Raw genomic sequence first — 19,767 nt, forward strand, 5'->3', positions numbered from 1 at the left:
TAGAAAATTGATGGGTGTCCTTCACTCTTGTGAAATCATGTTCTATTATTTTGTGACTTTCTTTAAATATAAAAATAATATTAACATTGTTCCATGTCATAAGATATTTTCTATATCTTTCCTTTTTATGACAACTCCATTTCTGACTATAGAGCATATTTGTTATAATAAAATTCTGAGAATATAGATAAACAAAAAAATAAATTTAATCTTACTGGTTTATGTATCCATTTTTTATATCTGTATTTGTATATATGTATATATTTTACTGATTGCCATGTTTAAGGATATGCTATATATCATATGCTGCCGATTTTTTCCTGATTCCCATATTTTTCCCATATTGTTTATTGCATGTTTTGCTATATTTTACTTCTTAGATAAAAAAAGTCTAAATTTGGCCAGTGCCGCAGCTCAATAGGCTAATCCTCCGCCTTGCGGCGCCGGCACACCAGGTTCTAGTTCCAGTCGGGGCACTGGATTCTGTCCCGGTTGCCCCTCTTCTAGGCCAGCTCTCTGCTGTGGCCCAGGAAGGCAGTGGAGGATGGCCCAAGTGCTTGGGCCCTGCACCCCATGGGAGACCAGGAGAAGCACCTGGCTCCTGCCTTCGGATCAGCGCGGTGCGCCTGCCGCATTGGATGGTGAACCAACGGCAAAGGAAGACCTTTCTCTCTCTGTCTCTCTCTCACTGTCCATTCTGCCTGTCAAAAAAAAAAAGAAAGAAAGCCTAAATTTTTGTCTTTCTTCCAAAATCTTATACTTTTTCTTTTAGAGTAATGCCTAAAATTATCTTTCTGAACAGTGAATACTCAACTGTGTTTTCTTTCTTTTATAGTTTTATTGTTTTACTTTAAATATTTAATCCATTAAAATACTTTTGCATATCTATAGAAATCTAGCCTCCTTCTTACCAGTTAATTAATTAATTGTATAGTGTTACAACACTATTTTCCAGGTGATCTTAATATGTTGGTTTTGTCATATCTTACTGTTGTAACTTGCATCTTCTTTCCTATTATATTTATATAAATCATTATTAATGATATGTTTTTAAAGTACTAGATTTTTCTTTACTTGGTAAACTGTTATTTTATGGACATCTGTTTAGTTATGTCTTACTAATTTTGACTTGAAAGTTTGTTTGTAATCAATTTAGTGAGGCTCCAAAATGTATCTAACTTAGGTGCTAGAATTTGCTCATACATAACTGTTTTTTATAAAGCCTCCAATTTGATATGCACAGTAAAATTTGGAAAAGTTGGGTCAACTGTGGCTAAAGCAGCAAATTAAGTAAAATGAATACTGTGAGTGGTTATTTAAATGATAGGATTGCCAAATAATGAGTTAGAAAATGTGCTTTTATTCTTGAAGGTAAGTAAAGCCCTTTAGTAGAAAAAGTTTATCAGCAGGAAAAGGAGGGAAAAAAACAAAAAAACTTGGCACTGCTTGCTTTGCCCTGTGCTCTCCAACTAGGTTAAAGGGAATAAGTAATTTTATTAGAAAATATTACTAGGTAACTTTTTAAAAGCTATTGACTTAAATTCCAAATTTAACTGATGGTTGGATTTGATACTGTCAGTGTTTTGAATAGGGGAGAAGATGATTAAAGTATTTATTTGTATTCTCATTTCTTATGATACCTGATTTATTTTTGTGAGTACATTATTACAGATCAGGCAGTGTTTTTCCACTAAACTAACTTCCTTTTGCTCTTGGCTTTCTGTCATGTTTTCACTAGATGTCTGTGGGAGGTGGACATGAACGAATGTAGCTTCCTGTGACCCTGAGCGGTTGTAGCATCTTTTGTCAAAGTTAGGTCCAGATGGCTGTTTATGTGCTCTGTAAAGTATTTCATGCAAGGTTCAATTGTTCTCTTTATGATCTCTTTCTCCTTTGTTCCTGATTTCTGTTAATGGTATCACCATCCTCACAGTCAGTTCCTGGCACAATCTGAGTCATCTGACTCCCTCCTTGCTTCCCATATCTGCTCATTCCTCAAAGCTTATTGGTTCTGCCTCCCCACTGTCTTCCTACTTGCACTCCCCTTTCCCTTCTCACTACAGGTTCAGACCTTTATCAACCCTTACCTGAACATTTCCCAGCAGCTTTCTAAGATCACTACTCCTACTGTTCCCCACCCGGCAATCTTTTCCCACACAAAGCTACAAAAATAGTTTTCTATAAATATATGTCAATTATAAATAAATATGGAGGGGTGGGTGTTTAGCAGATGATAAGAATGCCACTTGCGATGCCAGCATCCCATATTGCATTGCCTGGTTGGAGTCCCAGCTACTCTACTTCCATTCCAGCTTCTTGCTAATAATGTTCACCCTAGGAGGCAACAGGTACCCTCACCTCATCTCCCACACTCTTCTCTTCACATTATCTCTTCTGTATTCCTATAGCACTGTAGCTCTAGCTTTCTTATGTCACATATCACTTTATATTTTCTTATAAAATTATTCATGACTTTTCTTCTCTCTCCCAGAAGTCTATAAACTCCTTAAGAGGAGGCCTCAGAAATCTGTGTTTTCCACGGTGCCTGCCTAGTCTTGCACATACTACTCATGTTGTAGATGTTTTGCAGACATGATGGAATATCAATTCAGAGAGAAAATGTAGCATCAGGTGAAACATGTTTACTTAATATTTAGTCTTACTCGGCTGCAAACTAAAATGTAAAACGTAGTGACCATGGTACTCGTTTTATATAAGAAAGGAAGATTTAACAGTTTTGCATCTTCGAGTTGAATAGTCATCTGAAAGCACAGGTTAAAAACAATATAAAAGACATCAAGTTAAATGACTTAAAGATTTTTTAATTCACACTGATTAAAACAATTTTTGTGAAATGCTGTAATTTTTTATTATATAAGCTGCATAATCAAAGAAAAAGAAAAACATTTTTTAAAGCTTTATTTATTTATTTATTTATTTGATAGTCAGAGTTACAGAGAGAGAGGAAGAGAGCCAGAGAGAGAGGTCTTCCATCCGCTGGTTCACTCCCAAATTGGCTGCAACAGCTGGAGCTGCGCTGATCCGGAGCCAGGAGCTTCTTCCAGGTCTCCACAAGGGTGCAGAGGCCCAAGTACTTGGCCTTCTTGTGCTGCTTTCCCAGGCCATAGCAGAGAGCTGGATTGGAAGTGGAGCAGCTGGGACTCAAACCAGCACCCTTATGGGATGCTGGCACTGCAGGTGGTGGCTTCACCCGCTATGCCACAGCGCCAGCCCGAAAAAGAAAAATTAGACTGTTAGAAATAAGAGTTTAAAGAATAAGGTAATTTTATTTGCTTACTGTACCTGAAAAGACATTATTACTGTGGTAATGTGGAATGGGAGTTGGGGGTGGCTGTGGTATTTTTGTATTTAAAGCTTACACAATAGAGTAGGAATGTTGTACATATTTACTTGGAAGGATATGTTTGGAGTAAGTGTGTTTTCCTAAATGCCATCTGTCTCCTTGGATTCTCTTTCACAATGTTAGGTTGCTAACTGTGTGAAATTTACTGTTTCTTATTGTTATCAAAGTTTCAGAAATTTAAAAGTCTTAAAGCTTCATTTTTAAAGGAATGCAATTTTCCCCATTTATGTTGATTAGCTTGGCCTTCTATATTATTTATGAGTCTGTAGACCATTTTAGGTAAATTATTTATTTATTTATTTATTGAAAGATAGAGAAAGAAAGATCTTCCATGTGCTAGTTTACTGTGCAAGTGCCTGCAGTAGCCAGGGCTGGGCCAGGCCAAAGTCAGGAGCTGGAAACTTAATCAATTTCTCTTGTGTGGGCAGCAAGAATCCAACGACTTGAGCCATCACCACTATTTCCCAGGATGCACATTAGTTAGAAACTGGAATTAGAAGTGGAACTGGGACTCAAACCTAGTCACTCTGATAGGAGATATAGGTGTCCCAATCAGCATTTTAACCCTGTATTAAATGCCTACCCCAAAACTATTTTAATTTCTGGATTTAAAGTTATTTTAAAGGAGCATATTGGGTTCTATTTTAATTGCATTTAATCCTTTTTTTAAAGATTTATTTATTTTTATTTGAAAATCAGAGTTACACAGAGAGAGGAAAGGCAGAGAGAGAAAGAGCGGGAGAGAGAGAGAGAGACAGGTCTTCCATCCGATGGTTCACTCCCCAATTGGCCACAACAGCTGGAGCTGTGCCAATCCGAAGCCAGGAGCCAGGAGTTTCTTCCGGGTCTCCCAGGTGGGTGCAGGGGCCCAAGGACATGGGCCATCTTCTACTGCTTTCCCAGGCCATAGCAGAAAGCTGGATGGGAAGTGGAGCAGCCAGGTCTCGAACCGGCGTGCATATGGGATGCTGGCGCTTCAGGCCGGGGTGTTAACCCGCTGTGCCACAGCGCCGGCCCCTGCATTTAATCTTATATTAAAGCTAAATCTCCAAATTAAGTTTAAATATTTGACTACTAGTTTGTATTAAATTTAAGAATTAAAAAAACTTATTTTAGTTTAGAAGGATCCTTAACCTATTCTGAAATTTCAAGTGATTCACATTATTTTATTAGGTAAACCTAGAAAATCACAATCAGTTCATTACTTACAATGATAGTTCTCATTCTTATGGCCAGTACCTTTTCTTTTTATGCAGTAAAATGGACTCTTAACTAGTAAATTGCCTTTTCAAAGTACAAAGTGAAAATGAAGGATTCTTGTGATGATGATGATGATAGAATATTTGCTCATTTAAGTCTAGAGATTGTGGGAAAGCATTCGATAATGATTATACCCTCACTAAAGTGCTTTAGCACCCCATTTATGTTATTCTCTTACACACATTTTCCTCTGAAGCATTTGCACTTGCCTACACCATGTCAATGCCTGCTGGTTTTTCCCTACGAAGTATCTATTTCTTCACATATATAGATTTATGAAGGAATTCAGGGTAAATGATCTGAAACTAAGCAGGACTCATTCTCATACTTGAGAGCCATTTGAACACTTCTAGTGTCAGTTGTTGCTGGGACCTGTTTTTGACTCTGTTGAACCTTTACTGATTGTGGTTTGTCTGGCCATCACATGACTTCTCTGAAAATTCCCCCTCCCCTTCATTTCCAGTAAACTGTTTGAGCAGGAGTGAGTCAGAGTGAAACCAGCTTCCCTGTAACCACAGGGCTTGTTAAAGAATTTGTCAACGTGGACTCTAGAGGGTTTGCATTAAGCTTTGCAGTAACTGCTATGGTTTGTGTTGCGTCAGGAGTTCCACAAAAAAGCTTCCTGCTCTCAGGATCTCTTGCTTGTTTGCATAGAGTTAAGCTGATAAACTTTACCATAATGAACATTAGAGACACATGTTAAACACATTTCTTTATCATTCAAGGCGTTGTCAGAACTACCAATGCTTACTGTAGTTTCTCCTTTCAAAATCAACCAACCCCACCCAATAGCATTTATTTTTTGAAAAGGCAGGTCAGCTAGATCTTCTTTCGTAGCTGCCTCATGATTTTACCACAAAGTACCATGAAGATTAAGCAATGTTAAGTGGTCTCTTGATGGATTTTGTTGTGGGGTATTTCAACTGTTAGTACAATTAGATTTTTTTTCTTTTTTTTTTTTTTCCTTTTGACAGGCAGAGTGGACAGTGGGAGAGAGACAGAGAGAAAGGTCTTCCTTTTGCTGTTGGTTCACCCTCCAATGGCCGCCGCGGCCAGCGCGCTGTGGCCATCGCACCGCGCTGATCTGAAGCCAGGAGCCAGGTGCTTCTTCCTGGTCTCCCATGCGGTGCAGGGCCCAAGCACTTGGGCCATCCTCCACTGCACTCCTGGGCCACAGCAGAGAGCTGGACTGGAAGAGGGGCAACCGGGACAGAATCTGGCCTAGAACCTGGTGTGCCGGCGCTGCTAGGTGGAGGATTAGCCTAGTGAGCTGTGGCACTGGCTGCAGTTAGATTTTGATACCAAAGATCACTTGTATTTTTTCAGCAAGAAAAGGTAGCACTTAGAATAGTTATGTCTGTAGTTTCTAAGCACATCTAGCATGATTTATGCTGGAATTCTTCATGCTTCCTTTTATTTCCTTTCTCAGGAAGCATTTACTTTATTTTGAACTGTTCTCTTACCACCCCACACCTAGCCTTTAATCTTTTCTCCCTTTTCTGGCTCTTCTGTTTATTTAACTCATTCCTATAATTTTAACTAACTGAACAGGACAGATAGTGCAACTTGACGCAAGCTGCTGAATGGCCACTGAGAAGTCTGCTCATTGTGCTTTCTTGTTTCCATTTATTTTCCATGTGCATTTCTGCATTTACCGTTATCATCTTCAACCAGACTTACTTATTTAAGAAGTAAATTTAGGAGCCGGCATTGTGGTATAACAGGAAAAACCTCCACCTGTGATGTCAGCAACCCATATGGGTACCAGTTCACATCCCAGCTGCTGCACTTCCGATTCAGCTAACTGCTGATGCACCTGAGAGAGTGGTGGAGGATGGTCCAAGTGTTTGGGCCTCTGCCACCCACATGGGAGACCCAGATGAAGCTCCTGACTCCTGGCTTTGACCTGACTCAGTCCTAACTGTTGCAACCATCTGGGGACTGAGCCAGTGGATAGAAGATACATCTGTCTTTCTCTCTTTTTTTTTTTCTCTCTCTAATTGACTTTCAAATAATAAATAAATATTTAATAAAGACAAATTTAGTAAAAATATTTAAATCCAACTTTCTAAAAATTATTGTGATTCTGCCTCCTTTTTTGTAACAATATATATGTTGGACAAAAGAAGCATTATAGAACATTTTGAGCTAGCTAGTCCTTACAAGAAAGAATACAGAATAATGGAAGCTTAAAATTGTTTATGCTCTGGCCATGCTCCTTAACTCTAAATGATCAAATTAAAATAGAAAAAAAATTGCTGATGGTGAAGCAATTTAATTGAAACCAGATGATTTTCAAATGAAAAATAAGAGGTTAATACAGCCTAGTCATTAACAAAGCACAGTAAGTAATAAATATTTAAGGTGTTTCCTGTTAGTTTGCCTTGGACATTGGAGTGGAATATAGGTTTATTATATGTCTACTTTGTTCTTTTCATTTCCACACCTGTTTACAGATATGAAAAAAGAATAAGGAGTAGGTAAGCATTAGGTTACCTTTGTTAAACTAATTTAAAACGGTTTTTTCAGGGTTGTATTTCAAACACCTTTTGTTAAATGGCCTCTAAGAAGGCCCCTTTCATTGCAACTTGAACCAGCAGATTAAGTATGCTTCTGTGTTTTTGCTCATGAGTTTGCAAACCAGTAACATGCTAAATACAAGCCCACCCTCTGTTATAACTTCTGAGTGTTCCCAGAGGTCCTGGACCAAGAGTAGAGCTGAATCAAAGACACAGACAACAGAGTAACTGTTATGCTCATTCCCTGTTGCCAAGGTGTTTTTATTTCAAGTTACCCAAGCTGATGGTTTGCCATGATAGATCTATAGTTTTTTCTTGCCTAGCTATTTAAGGAGATTTCTCTCCATAGAGTCTTCTTTCCATTTTTCCTATCTTGAGTTTTACTGTGTGAAACTCTTAACTGTCATGATTTTAAAGCACTATGTGGAGATCTCAGGAAGTGAGTATGATTATATTATTAATCCAGTGCTTCTCCCCCCCAAAAAAAGTAGATACATAGATGCTGCAAAATCACATTTCAGTCAACAGTAGGCCACATACATGATGCTGGTCCTGTAAGGCCATATCACCTAGTGATGTCATAGTCATCCTAGTTTGTTGAAGTACACTCTATGATGTTCATACAACAGTGAGCCTAGGGGCTAGCACTGTGGCCAATTAAAGCCCCAGCGTACAGAGTTGGCATCCTATATGGGCACTGGTTCAAGTCCCAACTCCTCCACTTCCCAACCAGCTCCCTGTTAATGCACCTGGGAAAGCAGTAGAAGATGGCCCAAGTCCTTGGGCCCCTGCACCCATGTGGGAGACCCAGAAGAAACTCCCAGCTCCTAGCTTCAGATAGGCCCAGCTCCTGCCATTGTGGACATAGGGAGTGAACCCGAGATGGAAGACCTCTGTCTCTTTCTGTCTCTACCTCTTTGTAACTTTGCCTTTCAAATAAATAAAATAAATCTTTTAAAAAAAAAACAAACAACAAAAAAGCAATGAGCCTGACATAGTTCTCAATGTGAAAGGTAGATTACCTTTGTTAAACTAATGTGAAATGTTTCTTTCAGATTTGTATCTCAAATACCTTTTGTAAAATGCCTCTAAAAAGACCCCTTTCCTTGAGACTTGAACAGACTATCCTTTTTGATCCAGCTCTCTGCTATGGCCTGGGAAAACTGTGGAAGATAGCCCAAGTCCTTGGGCCCCTGTACCCACATGGGAGATCTGGAAAAAGCTCCAGACTCCTGGCTTCAGATCAGCCAAACTCCAGACATTGCAGCCATTTGGGGAGTGAACCAGTGGATGTCTCTGCCTCTCTCTAACTCTGCCTTTTAAATAAATAAATCTTTAAAAAAATATTTGTTAAACACTTCTCATTTCCTCTTTTTCATAGCTTTATAGATTTCAGTCAGCTCCCTCTTGACCCTTTCTAGAGAATGTAATTATTTGGTATTCATATCCAATAGCCCTAAGTCTCTTTGTCCACCTTGTTTTTACCCCATGGATTGTTATCTTATTTTTTTATATCTTTCCTAGCATGAAATTATCATAACTGCACATGATTTTCCAGAGGCAGTTAAATTATTCTAGTTGTTTTTCAGATTTTTAGGATTATGGACCTGTTTGGCAAAGAATTTAGCAGATGTTTTCAATAATCAGTTTAAGATTACTCCCAATTCCTTTTGTTATTGTTCATAACTCATAGCCCATCATTTTATATTTAAATAATTTTTGAAGTGCAGTGTTACAGAGAGAGAGGGAGAGGCAGAAAGACAGGTCTTCCCTCCACTGGTTCACTCCCCAAATGTCCTCAACAGCCAGGGCTGTATCAGGCACCTGGAAATCCATCCAGGTCTCCCACATGGGTGACAGGGACTCAAGCACTTGGGCCATCTGCTGCTTTCCCAGGTGCATTAGCAGGGAACTGGATTGGAAGTGGAGCAGCCTGGATGTGAACCAGCACCCACATAGGGTGCCAGCAACATAGGCAGCAGCCTACCCACTATACCCCAGTACTAGCCCCTACAATCACTTTTTTTTTTAAGAAGATTTATTTATTTATTTATTTGAAAGAATTACAGAGATAGGGAGAGACACAAAGAGAGAGATCCTCCATCTGCTAGTTCACTCCCCAAATGGCTGCAATGGCCAGAGCTGGGCCTATCTGAAGCCAGGAGCCAAGAGCTTCTTCCTGATATCCTAGGTTAGTGCCAGGGGCCCAAGTACTTGGCCATTTTCACAACAGCGTTATCATAATGGTTCCAAACTGCACACACAGCTCTGATGTCACCCAACAATAGAATAAATACAATGTGACATAGCCATACAATGGGATGATACAAAACAATGGGAACAGACTGATTACTGCTATGTGCAACAGCAGAGTTGAATCACCAGGAAATAATATTGAGCTGAGGAAGCCATATGTAGGGGCCTGTGTTGTGGCTCAGCAGGTTAAGCCACCTCCTTGGACTGCGGCATCCCATAATGTTTTGTTTCCAGGCCACTCCACTTCCAATCTGGCTCCCTGCTAATGTGCCTGGGAAAGCAGAAGAATGTCGCCCAAGTGCTTTGGCACTCTGCCACCCATGTGGGAGACAGGGATGGAGTTCCTGTCTTCAGCCAGGCCAAGCCTCAGCAGTTGCAGCCACTTGGGGAGTGAACCAGTGGATGGAAGATTGATTGCTCACTTGCTCTCTCTTTCTCTCTGTCTTTTAAATAAATAAGTAAACCTTTAAAAAGAGCCAGACATCAAAGAGGAAATACTATATAATTTTATTTATATAACATTCAAAAATTGGAAAAATTTAATGTTGGTAACAGAAGTCATGAAGGGGCTGGCATTGTTGCATAGCAGGTAAAGCCACCGTATGTGGTACTGGCTTCCCATATGGGCAGCAGTTCAAGTTCCAGCTCTGATCCAGCTCCCTGCTAATAAGCCTGGGAAAGCAGCAGGAGATGGCCAAGTGCTTGGGCCCCTGCCACCCTATGAGAGACCTAGATAAAATTTGTGGCTTCTACCTGGCCCAGCCCTGGCAGTTGTAGCCTTCTGGGGAATGAACCAGAAGATAGAAGATCTCTCTTTTCTCTTTGTAACTCTTGCTTTCAAGTAAAGAAAGAAAACTTTAAAATTACAAAGTATGCCTTCATTGGAGTTTCTGGTAATACTGTGTGTTTGGATCTCGGTGGTGGTTACGTGGGTGTATTCTTTGTACAATTCCATCTACATGTGTATTTTACTTATTTAGAGTCCTTATCACAACATTTATTTTTATTATTTTATTTTTATTTTTATTATTTTATTTATTTGAAAGAGAGATCTCCCATCACCTTTTTTACTACTCAAACGCCTGTACAGCCAGAACTACACCAGGTCAAAGCCAGGAGACCGGAATTCAGTCCACATCTTTCACAGGGATGACAAGGACCCAAGTATTTGAGCCATGTCTTGCTGCCCCCAAAATGTAACTGAAAAATGGAGCCAGGACTTGAACCTATACCCTTTGATGCAGGATGATGGCATCCCAAGTGGTATTTTATAACTACTATACCAAACGCCTATCCTTTAGTTATTTTTAAATTTTATTTTATTAACTTGAAAAGCAGAGAGACAGGCAGTCAGATCTCCCATTTGTTGCTTCACTCCCAAATGTCCGTAACAGCCAGGCCTGGGCTAGGCCAAAGCCAGAAGTCAGAAATTCAGTCCAGTTCTCACATGTGGTGGCAGGAACCCAAGTAATTGAGTCATCACCTTCTGACTCCAGAGTGCACACTGGCAGGGATCTGGAGTCAGGAGTGGAGCAGATATGGGAAAAAGGCATCCTGAACAGCAGAAATTTTAACAAAAGAATATAATGGATTAAGAAGGCAGGAAATTGGGACTGGCATGTGGCATTGCAGGTAAAGCAACCACCTGTGACGCTGGCATCCTGTATAAGCTCCCTACTAATGTGCTTTGGAAGGCAGTGGAAGATGGCCCAAGTTCCTAGGCCCCTGCACCCACATACTAGACCTGGAAGAGACTCCATGTTCCTGGTGTCAGCCCAGTCCAGCCCAAGCCATTTGGGGAGTAAACCAGCAGATGGAAGATATCTCTCTCTCTCTCTCTCTCTCTCTCTCTCTCTCTCTCTCTCTCTCTCTTTCTCTGTAACTGTGGCTTTCAAATAAATAAAATAAAAATAATTAAAAAAAATAAAAAGCAGAAAATTTAAACTTCCATTGTGATGTTAACCAAATACACATTTATATCCAGTAACAGTGTATTTATTTAATGTGTTTAGGGAGAATCTGTTGCTTTTTCTTTTTTTTTTTTTTTTTTTTTTAAGATTTACTTATGTGTTTGAAAGTCAGAATTACAAAGAGAGAGAGAGAGAGAAAAAGAGAGATCTTCCATCTGCTGGTTCATTCCCCAAATGGCCACAACAGCCAGGGCTGGGCCAGACCAAAGCCAGGAGCCAGGAGCTTCATCCCGGTCTCCCATGTGGGTGCAGGGGCCCAAGGACTTGGGCCATCTTCCTCTGCTTTCCCACGTGCATTAGCAGTGAGCTGAATTAGAAGTGGAGCAGCTGGGACTCGAACCCACAACTGTATTTTGGCTACTCCTTCATCATAAATTATATCTTAGGGTAAAGAAATGTCAGTAATAATGGTACAGGAATTTCAGGTTTTAAGGCTTTGTCTCTTTTTCTTTCTTTTCTTGAAGTTTCATTAATAAGGAATTTTGCTAACTTTTCTTCCTCGGTTTTCTTATAGTGTTTGGGGAAAAGGAGAAAATGGTTTATGATTACTAATTATAAATACATGTTTCTTACTTACATAGAGTTAGAGAATGAAATTGTCCTCTCAGACACTTAAATTGTGAAATAGATAAAAGTTGTGAAATGTGAATACAGAGAAATGAAACTATTAAAAGGAATTTGCCTTGACTTATACAGATCTTTTGAAAAAATGAAAATGACCATTGAGGAAGTAACCAAATGAGACTTGCTACATTGTTCCCACAAATATTCCAACACTGTTAAAATATTAATTTCCTTTGATTTTTAACTTGAAAATTGAATAGCTTACTAATTTGTTTGGTAATTATTTTCCTCTATTTCTCTTAAAGCTATTGTTTATTATTCATGCACATTTTTACTTGGCTTACTTATTTTACTTCTAAAACAGAAAATTTTGTTGAAAATGCTTATTTCAAACTTTAGTAAAAAGAGGTTTTTTTTTTGGTGATGTTAAGTGCATGAGCATACTGGGGTTTGTTAAGAAATAATACACAATGAGTAAAAATCTCCTTTTGTGTTTTAAAGACAAATGGGAATATAAATGGTTTAATTCATTGACATATTTACAGTCAACATGATAGGAAGACACTACCAAATTAACACAATGGAAAACTGCTGAGGTTCTTTGAAAAACAGAGAACTTTTAAAATTATAAAGCATCAAGGAGATAAAAATTACATTTAACATGTAGATCATTTAGATATTAAAAGAATAATTTCAGCAAAATTACTAAATAAAGCCTTTAAAACCATTTCAATTATCAGTAAGTTTTATATCTTTGACTCTAAAAAGTAAAATAAATTTAAAATAAAAAACAAAATATAAATTTGTTTATGAAATCTAATTAAGAGTTATTTGGCTATTGTAAGATATTTTAAATTTGTTACAAATACTGAGAACCTCCTCCACACACTGGTGAGGAAGGAACAACAAGGTGCTCCCTGAAACCACAGATTCTGCTGCTGTTCATTTCTTCTCATGGAAACAGCTGTCCGGAGTACATGTTCATTTAATGTCAGTGACTGTTCATGGACTACTTGATATATGAATGTGATTTTAATTCTGAGATTATTTTGAAGGACCTGGAAAAAATCATAGGAACTGAAATTAGCATGGTCACTGTGTGTTAAATACATAATAAAGTTTATGAAATCCAATTTTAGTAGATGGCCTTTCACAAAAGGCACTTTGTTGTTCTTGTAATATATGCCAAGTTTCAGATGAAAACAAAAGAAGTTTAAGGAAGTTTCTGCTTTACTGTTTAGATAGATTCACTCTTTTTTGCTTAAGTAAAGGTTGTTGAAGCACCCTTAAGGATAACTGATGATTGGTACCCAGACATCTGAAAGAACAAGGAATCTGTTTTCTTTTGTTCTTGCCTAATTCTGTTGAGCAAAGAGATTCTGCCCCAAAGTGAATGACTAGTTACTTATTTTTCATGTTCCTGTGTGTTGGTTGCTGCATTAATTTGACTTATTTTTTAGATTATTTTTAAGAACACGTTTCCTTAAGCTTCTGTAGTCTTAAATATCCTATTTTGTAGAAGGAAAGAGGAAAAGAGATATAGGAAATCAGTTTTAGTATAATAGGTAATCTGCATAATATTTAATCTTTTTTTAATTTAAAGTGATTGGTATAATCATACCTGTCTTCCAGCTCATAATTGCATGTGTGTGTATTTATCTCTCTAGTAGAAAAAGGCCATTAGTTTGAAATGGTAGAACTATCTAATCACTTATTTAAATAAGTGGAAGATTCTGAAAGCTTGAAATTAAGATAAAGGAAAACAGGACACTAGACCTTCTAACTACACCACTTTATTTTGTCTGTATCATTTGATCTATAAAAACTAATTTTTATATATTAGAGACTACATAAAAATTCTGGTTGTTTATTTTTTTACCTTTTTTTAAAAAATAATTTATTTGAAAGTCACGGTGAGAGAGAGAGATCTTCCATTTGCTATTTCATTCCCCAAATTGCTGTAACCAAGAGCTTCATCTGGGTCTCTCACATGCATACAGGAGCACAAGCACTTGGGCCATCTTCTGCTTTCCACAGGTGCATTAACAGGGAGCTGGGTTGGAAGTTGGGCATTGAGACTCAAACCAGTGCCCATGTGGGATACCAGTGCTGTAGATGGCGGCTTAACCCACTGCCACCTTGCCAGTCCATGTATTCTGATCTTTCTATAAGATTATTGTGTATTAGAGCAATGGACTGAAGAGAAAAGAGATTCTATGATACAAAAACTTCTTAAAAAGACACTTATTAGGGGCTGGCACTGCAGCGTGGTGAATAAAGCAGCCGCCTGCAGGCGCCGACATCCCAAATGGGCGCCTGTTCAAGTCCCGGCTGCTCCACTTCTGATCTGGCTCTTTGCTATAGCCTGGGAATGCAGGAAAAGATAGCCCAAGTCCTTGGGCCCCTGCATCCACCTGAGAGACCTGGAAGAATCTCCTGGCTCCTGGCTTCAGATCTGCGCAGCTCTGGCCATTGCGGCCATCCAGGGAGTGAACCAGTGGATGGAAGACCTCTCTCTGCCTCTGCCTCTCTGTATCTCTGCCTTTCAAATAAATAAGTAAATCTTAAAAAAAAAAAAAAAAAAGACACACAATAGCTAATTTTGCTATCATATTAACCATTTTCATTTGAATTTAGAATAGAGTATATGTCATTTCAAAACCAAAAAAAAATTGAGACTTCCGCGAAGTGTGTGTGTGTATCTTTGTGTTTATGTGTACATACTTGTACCTTTAACATGCTGAAAGAAAAAAATCAGAGAAATAACCTAGCCAGCCAATTAATGCAAGTTTAAGCCTGGGAAGAGGTGGTATCGTGAGGTAAAAAGCACTGATTTCAGAGTCTCAGTATTGAGTCATGTCTTGGCCCCTTCTAAAATTATGATCTTTAGCACTTGAACTTTCTGGGCTGCAGTTTTGTATTCTATTTTTTTTTAAAAGACATGTACTCTTTTTTTTTATTTTTAAAGATGTATTTATTTATTTGAGAAATAGAGTGAGAGGGAGAGACAGAGAGAGAGGTCTTCCATCCACTGGTTCACTCCCCAAATGGCCAGAACGTCCAGAGCTGGGAGCCAGGAACTTCTTCCGGCACTCCCACGCAAGTGCAGGGACCCAAGCACTCGAGCCATCTTCATTGGCTTTCCCAGGCCATAGCAGAGAGCTGAATCAGAAGAGGAGCATCTGGGACACGAACTTGTACCCATACCGGATTGCTGGTGCCACAGGCAGAGACTTAACTTCTTGTGGCACAGCACCAGCCCCAGTTTTGTGTTCTATAGACTGGGTATGATACTGTCTGCTCTACCTATACCCCAGGATTGCTAAAGTGTTAATGAAACATTTTAAAGTTTAAAAGACATTTTAAACATTTAAATGTTAATTAAAACATTTTAAAATTTAAATATTTTGCTTTTGTGATGAACATAATATAACCATCTTTGCCATCTTTTGGCTTGCAGTCAGCAGAGGTGTCTTCACAGGCTGATTGAAAATCTTAGTTTCCTACTCTTTTTTTTTTTTTTTTTTTGACAGGCAGAGTGGACAGTGAAAGAGAGAGAGACACAGAGAAAGGTCTTCCTTTGCCGTTGGTTCACCCTCCAATGGCCGCCGCGGCCGCGCACTGCAGCCAGCGCACTGCGCTGATGCAAAGGCTGGAGCCAAGTGCTTATCCTGGTCTCCCATGGGGTGCAGGGCCCAAGCACTTGGGCCATCCTCCACTGCCTTCCCGGGCCACAGCAGAGAGCTGTCCTAGAAGAGGGGCAACCGGGACAGAATCCCGCGCCCCGACCAGAACTAGAACCCGGTGTGCCGGCGCCGCAAGGCGGAGGATTAGCCTAGTGAGCCGCGGCGCCGGCTTCCTACTCTGATATTAATCAAGGGTTATGTCTGGCTAGTTGTAGGAGACAGAAGAAAAAGGTGTGCTGGGCCAATATTTCTAAAAGAATTAATTGATTTATGGTTGGCTTACAATATTTTGTTCATGCCTAGAGAACCGAGAAAGAATCCTGTACCTAAAGTGACAGTGTTTTGGTTTAGTCTTAAAATGTAGTAAAAGCTTAAGGATGTACAGGCAGTATTCTGAGATTTTATTTGCATGTATTCTACTGAACAGCCTATTGTTATTTTTTTAATCATCTTATTAAGTGAATCAGTACCATCAGGTGAGGTATTTAATGCAATAACCCCTATAAAGAGTTGTCTTCCTTTTATATTTTGTCTTCCTTTTATATTTTGCTTTTTTATTGTTCATATTTATATTATATATATATGCATAATTACAGTGTTTTAAAATCCTCCTTTTTGCAGGACTTTGCCTCTCGGGCTAAACTCGCAGTTCAAAACCTAGTACAGAAAGTTGGATTTTTTGGAATTTTGGCCTGTGCTTCAGTAAGTAAACTATATTAAAAGTGAGAAATTTTACTAAATGATAGTAGTATATTTTGATCTAGTTTGTTCTTAAAAGGTAGATTCCTGTTGAAACAAAAATGCTATCACTTTTATTTGGTATTTAGCTTTATGAATCACTCACCTTACTAATTAGGCTGTTTTCTGTTGGATAGTATTACATCTTGTTTATCGAATTTTAGATATTTCGTCACCCAATGATGACTTCAGGCCCAAATGACTTGATTCAGTAAGAACAAACCAGAAAAAAATCCATTTTTTCCATAAAAAATTTATAGTGAACGCATTTGACCAAATAATGACTTTGTTCTTTCTACAAAGTAATAGATGGGAGCTCTTTTTCTAAAGTTTCAAGTGTTAGTTCCAGGGACAAATTCATATGAAACCTGTCTTAAGTGCCTTAACTCCTGGCGAGGTAATAGAATCTTCTGTGGCAAAGTTAAAGGCTTTGGCTATTGTGAACTAAGAAGCCATTTATGTCTAAAACTGAATGTCTTAAATTTCAGATTCGTGAGACTGACATTCCTTGGTGAGCTTGCATTTATCCTGGTCCCTTTCTAACGTACTAGAAACAGTAATATCCAAGAGGAGCACTTCAACCAGAATTTTCTTTGGTCGCCTATATATACTTATTGGTAGTTCAGTGGAGGATTTGGCCAGACTAACAAGGCATCTAGTTGATATGAGGCTGTGATTATAAATAAAATTCACAAAATTATTGTCTGCTGACATATATAGGTACTTTATCTATTATGTTCTAGAACATGCATACTGCATCTTTGAACTTTCTCCCACCTTAGCAAAGCAATTGACCAAAAATTAGACCATTTGTTACCAAAATTTATGAAGTGATATCAGTATTATAGAGAGATTCTAAAATACACATATATCTAAATTACTATCTAGTGATCCTCAGAATACTAGGTATTTTCATAATATGACTTCTTTTTAATATAGCTGCTTATCACATTATTGACTACAACTATTTCAGCAAGTTGTAGATAGAATGTAGTGTGAAACAGTGATAAAAGCGAGTAGTCTTGAAAGTTAGGCTGACTCAAGTTCATAAAAAAGTTGTGACTTGGCCGGCGCCGTGGCTCACTAGGCTAATCCTCCGCCTTGCGGCACCGGCACACCGGGTTCTAGTCCCGGTTGGGGCGCCGGATTCTGTCCCGGTTGCCCCTCTTCCAGGCCAGCCCTCTGCTGTGGCCAGGGAGTGCAGTGGAGGATGGCCCAGGTGCTTGGGCCCTGCACCCCATGGGAGACCAGGAAAAGCACCTGGCTCCTGGCTCCTGCCATCGGATCAGTGCGGTGCGCCGGCTGCAGCGCGCCAGCCGCGGCAGCCATTGGAGGGTGAACCAACAGCAAAGGAAGACCTTTCTCTCTGTCTCTCTCTCTCACTGTCCACTCTGCCTGTCCAAAAAAAAAAAAAAAAAGTTGTGACTTTTTATCTTTTTATTAGCCATTTAATCTCAGTCAACTTATTCTCTTTGAGCCTTAGTTTTCTAGTTTTTAAAATGGGGCCTTAGGACACTCATTGCAAAGACTGATATGAGGACTTAAGATTATATATGCAAGTGATTAACGCAGTGCCTACAACATAAACTTGTTATTGTGATTCATCAGCTTCCAGTCAACTATTGCATTCTGAGAGTAAAGAAAGGAAAAAGTATATTCATTCCCTCTTCTCAAGAATCCTGAAGTCTAATGAGAGACTTTAGAAATACAGTAATAAAGAAAAGGTACTATGGAAGCCCAGAAGAATGGGACCCAGCTGAGGCTCCTACTAGTAACAGCATTCTTAGCTTAGAGACAAAGAGAACAAGCTTGAGATGCTCCCTGCTTGGATTTGAATTCTGCTCTGCCACCATTTACCCTGGACAAATCCCTTAACCTGTATGTGTTACTACTCTCATCTGTAAAATGGGTGTAACACATTGTGAGAATTAAGTATGTTAATGAAGTAAAGCCTTTAGAAAAGTGTGTAAAAAGTCAGAGAACTCAGTAAAGGTTAGGTTTCAATATTTCTGTAGAAAATATGTGTATTTTTTATTTAATAAAGCAAAAAGTAATTCTTTGGTAGTCATCTACGCCTGTGTCCTAACTGCCAAAAATCTACTTTATATAATAACCACTTTTTTAAATTTTACTTACCATGTTTTTAAAGATTTATTTATTTATTTGGAAGTCAGAGTTAGAGAGAAAAGAGAGAGGGATATCTTCCATTTGCTAGTTCACTCCCCAGATGACCTAAACGGCCAGGGCTCTGCCAGGCCAAAGCCCGGAGCTTCTTCCAGTTTCCCATGTGGATGCAGGGACCCAAGCACTTAGGCCATCTTCTGCTTTTCCCAGGCTGTTAGCAGGAAGCTGGATTGAAAGTGGAGCAGGTAGGACGTGAACCAGTGCCCATGCGGGTGTTGCAGGTAGCAGCTTTACCCACTACACTACAACCCCAGGCCCCTGGCTACTCTTGTTTATGCTTGATTAGGTGTTATCAGTATTTAAAATAAACTGAAAGATCAATTTGATCCTCTAGGAGTTTTTCCTTTAGAAACATTTTAATATCTGTATTTGTGTATACTTGATTTATCTTGAAAAGGAGTCTATTAATTTTTTTGTTATCATTTAAACTAAGACAATAAAATTCTTAATTTATGGAAAGTTGCAAAGGAACTGCATAGTTCTTTTAATTTTAACCTTCTTTCCAGTATATTTGTTAAAAGTTGAAAAAAATACACATATCTAATAATATGCATTGATTATGCTGTTGTGAGAGTTTCCAACATAGAATGGGATATCTAACATGTTAACAAATTCTAATTTTTATCAACTCAGCCTTTACATATCTTGTATAATTTAAGTTTATTTCTGTTTCAACCTGAAGCCAGCCTGATAATAAAGGAAAATATTATAATTCACAGACTTTTCAGAGTAACATAATATAAGATATAGCAGATCGGGACCGGCGCTGTGGTGTAGAAAGTTAAACCGCCGCTTGCAGCACCAGCATCCCATTCAAGACCCGGCTACTGCACTTCCAGTCTAGCTCCCTCCTAACACAACTAGGAAAGCAGTGGAGCATGGCCCGAGTGCTTGGACTCCTGCACCCATGTGGGAAACCTGGAAGAGGCTCCTAGCTGCTGGCTTCAACCTGACCCAGCGCTGGCCGTTGCAGCCATTTGGGTAGTGAACCAGCGGATGGAAGATCTCTCCCTCCCTCTCTCTCCTTCTCTCTCTCTCTCTTTCTGACTTTCAAATAAATAAAAAATCTAAAAAATATATATATGGCAGATGTGATCCTGTGTAGGTGATACTGTTATTACATGGTTGTAAGGGAAGAAATTACACAGTGTTTGAAAATAGGTGAGAAAAACAAAAATGAGGTATTGATTCCAAGTGTTAATGACAAAATAATGAATTATAAATTA

At 38.9% G+C, this 19,767-nt stretch overlaps 1 protein-coding gene across 2 annotated transcripts in view; it reads left to right on the top strand.

The window, feature by feature from the left end:
• Window positions 1-19,767, top strand: part of VMP1 (vacuole membrane protein 1) — a 136,794-nt gene that overhangs the window by 86,351 nt on the left and 30,676 nt on the right. The window contains exon 8 of one of the 2 annotated variants that reach the window (XM_002719255.6): window positions 16,241-16,321. In XM_002719255.6, coding sequence (XP_002719301.1) covers window positions 16,241-16,321 — 81 coding nt within the window. Of the gene's footprint in view, window positions 1-6,298; window positions 6,700-16,240; window positions 16,322-19,767 lie in introns of those variants that run through there. The other variant, XM_089317310.1, reaches the window with a different exon arrangement.

Source organism: Oryctolagus cuniculus, chromosome 17 (genome assembly GCF_051225735.1).
Source record: "Oryctolagus cuniculus isolate XC-2025 breed Fujian yellow rabbit chromosome 17, ASM5122573v1, whole genome shotgun sequence".
Lineage (NCBI taxonomy): Eukaryota > Metazoa > Chordata > Mammalia > Lagomorpha > Leporidae > Oryctolagus > Oryctolagus cuniculus.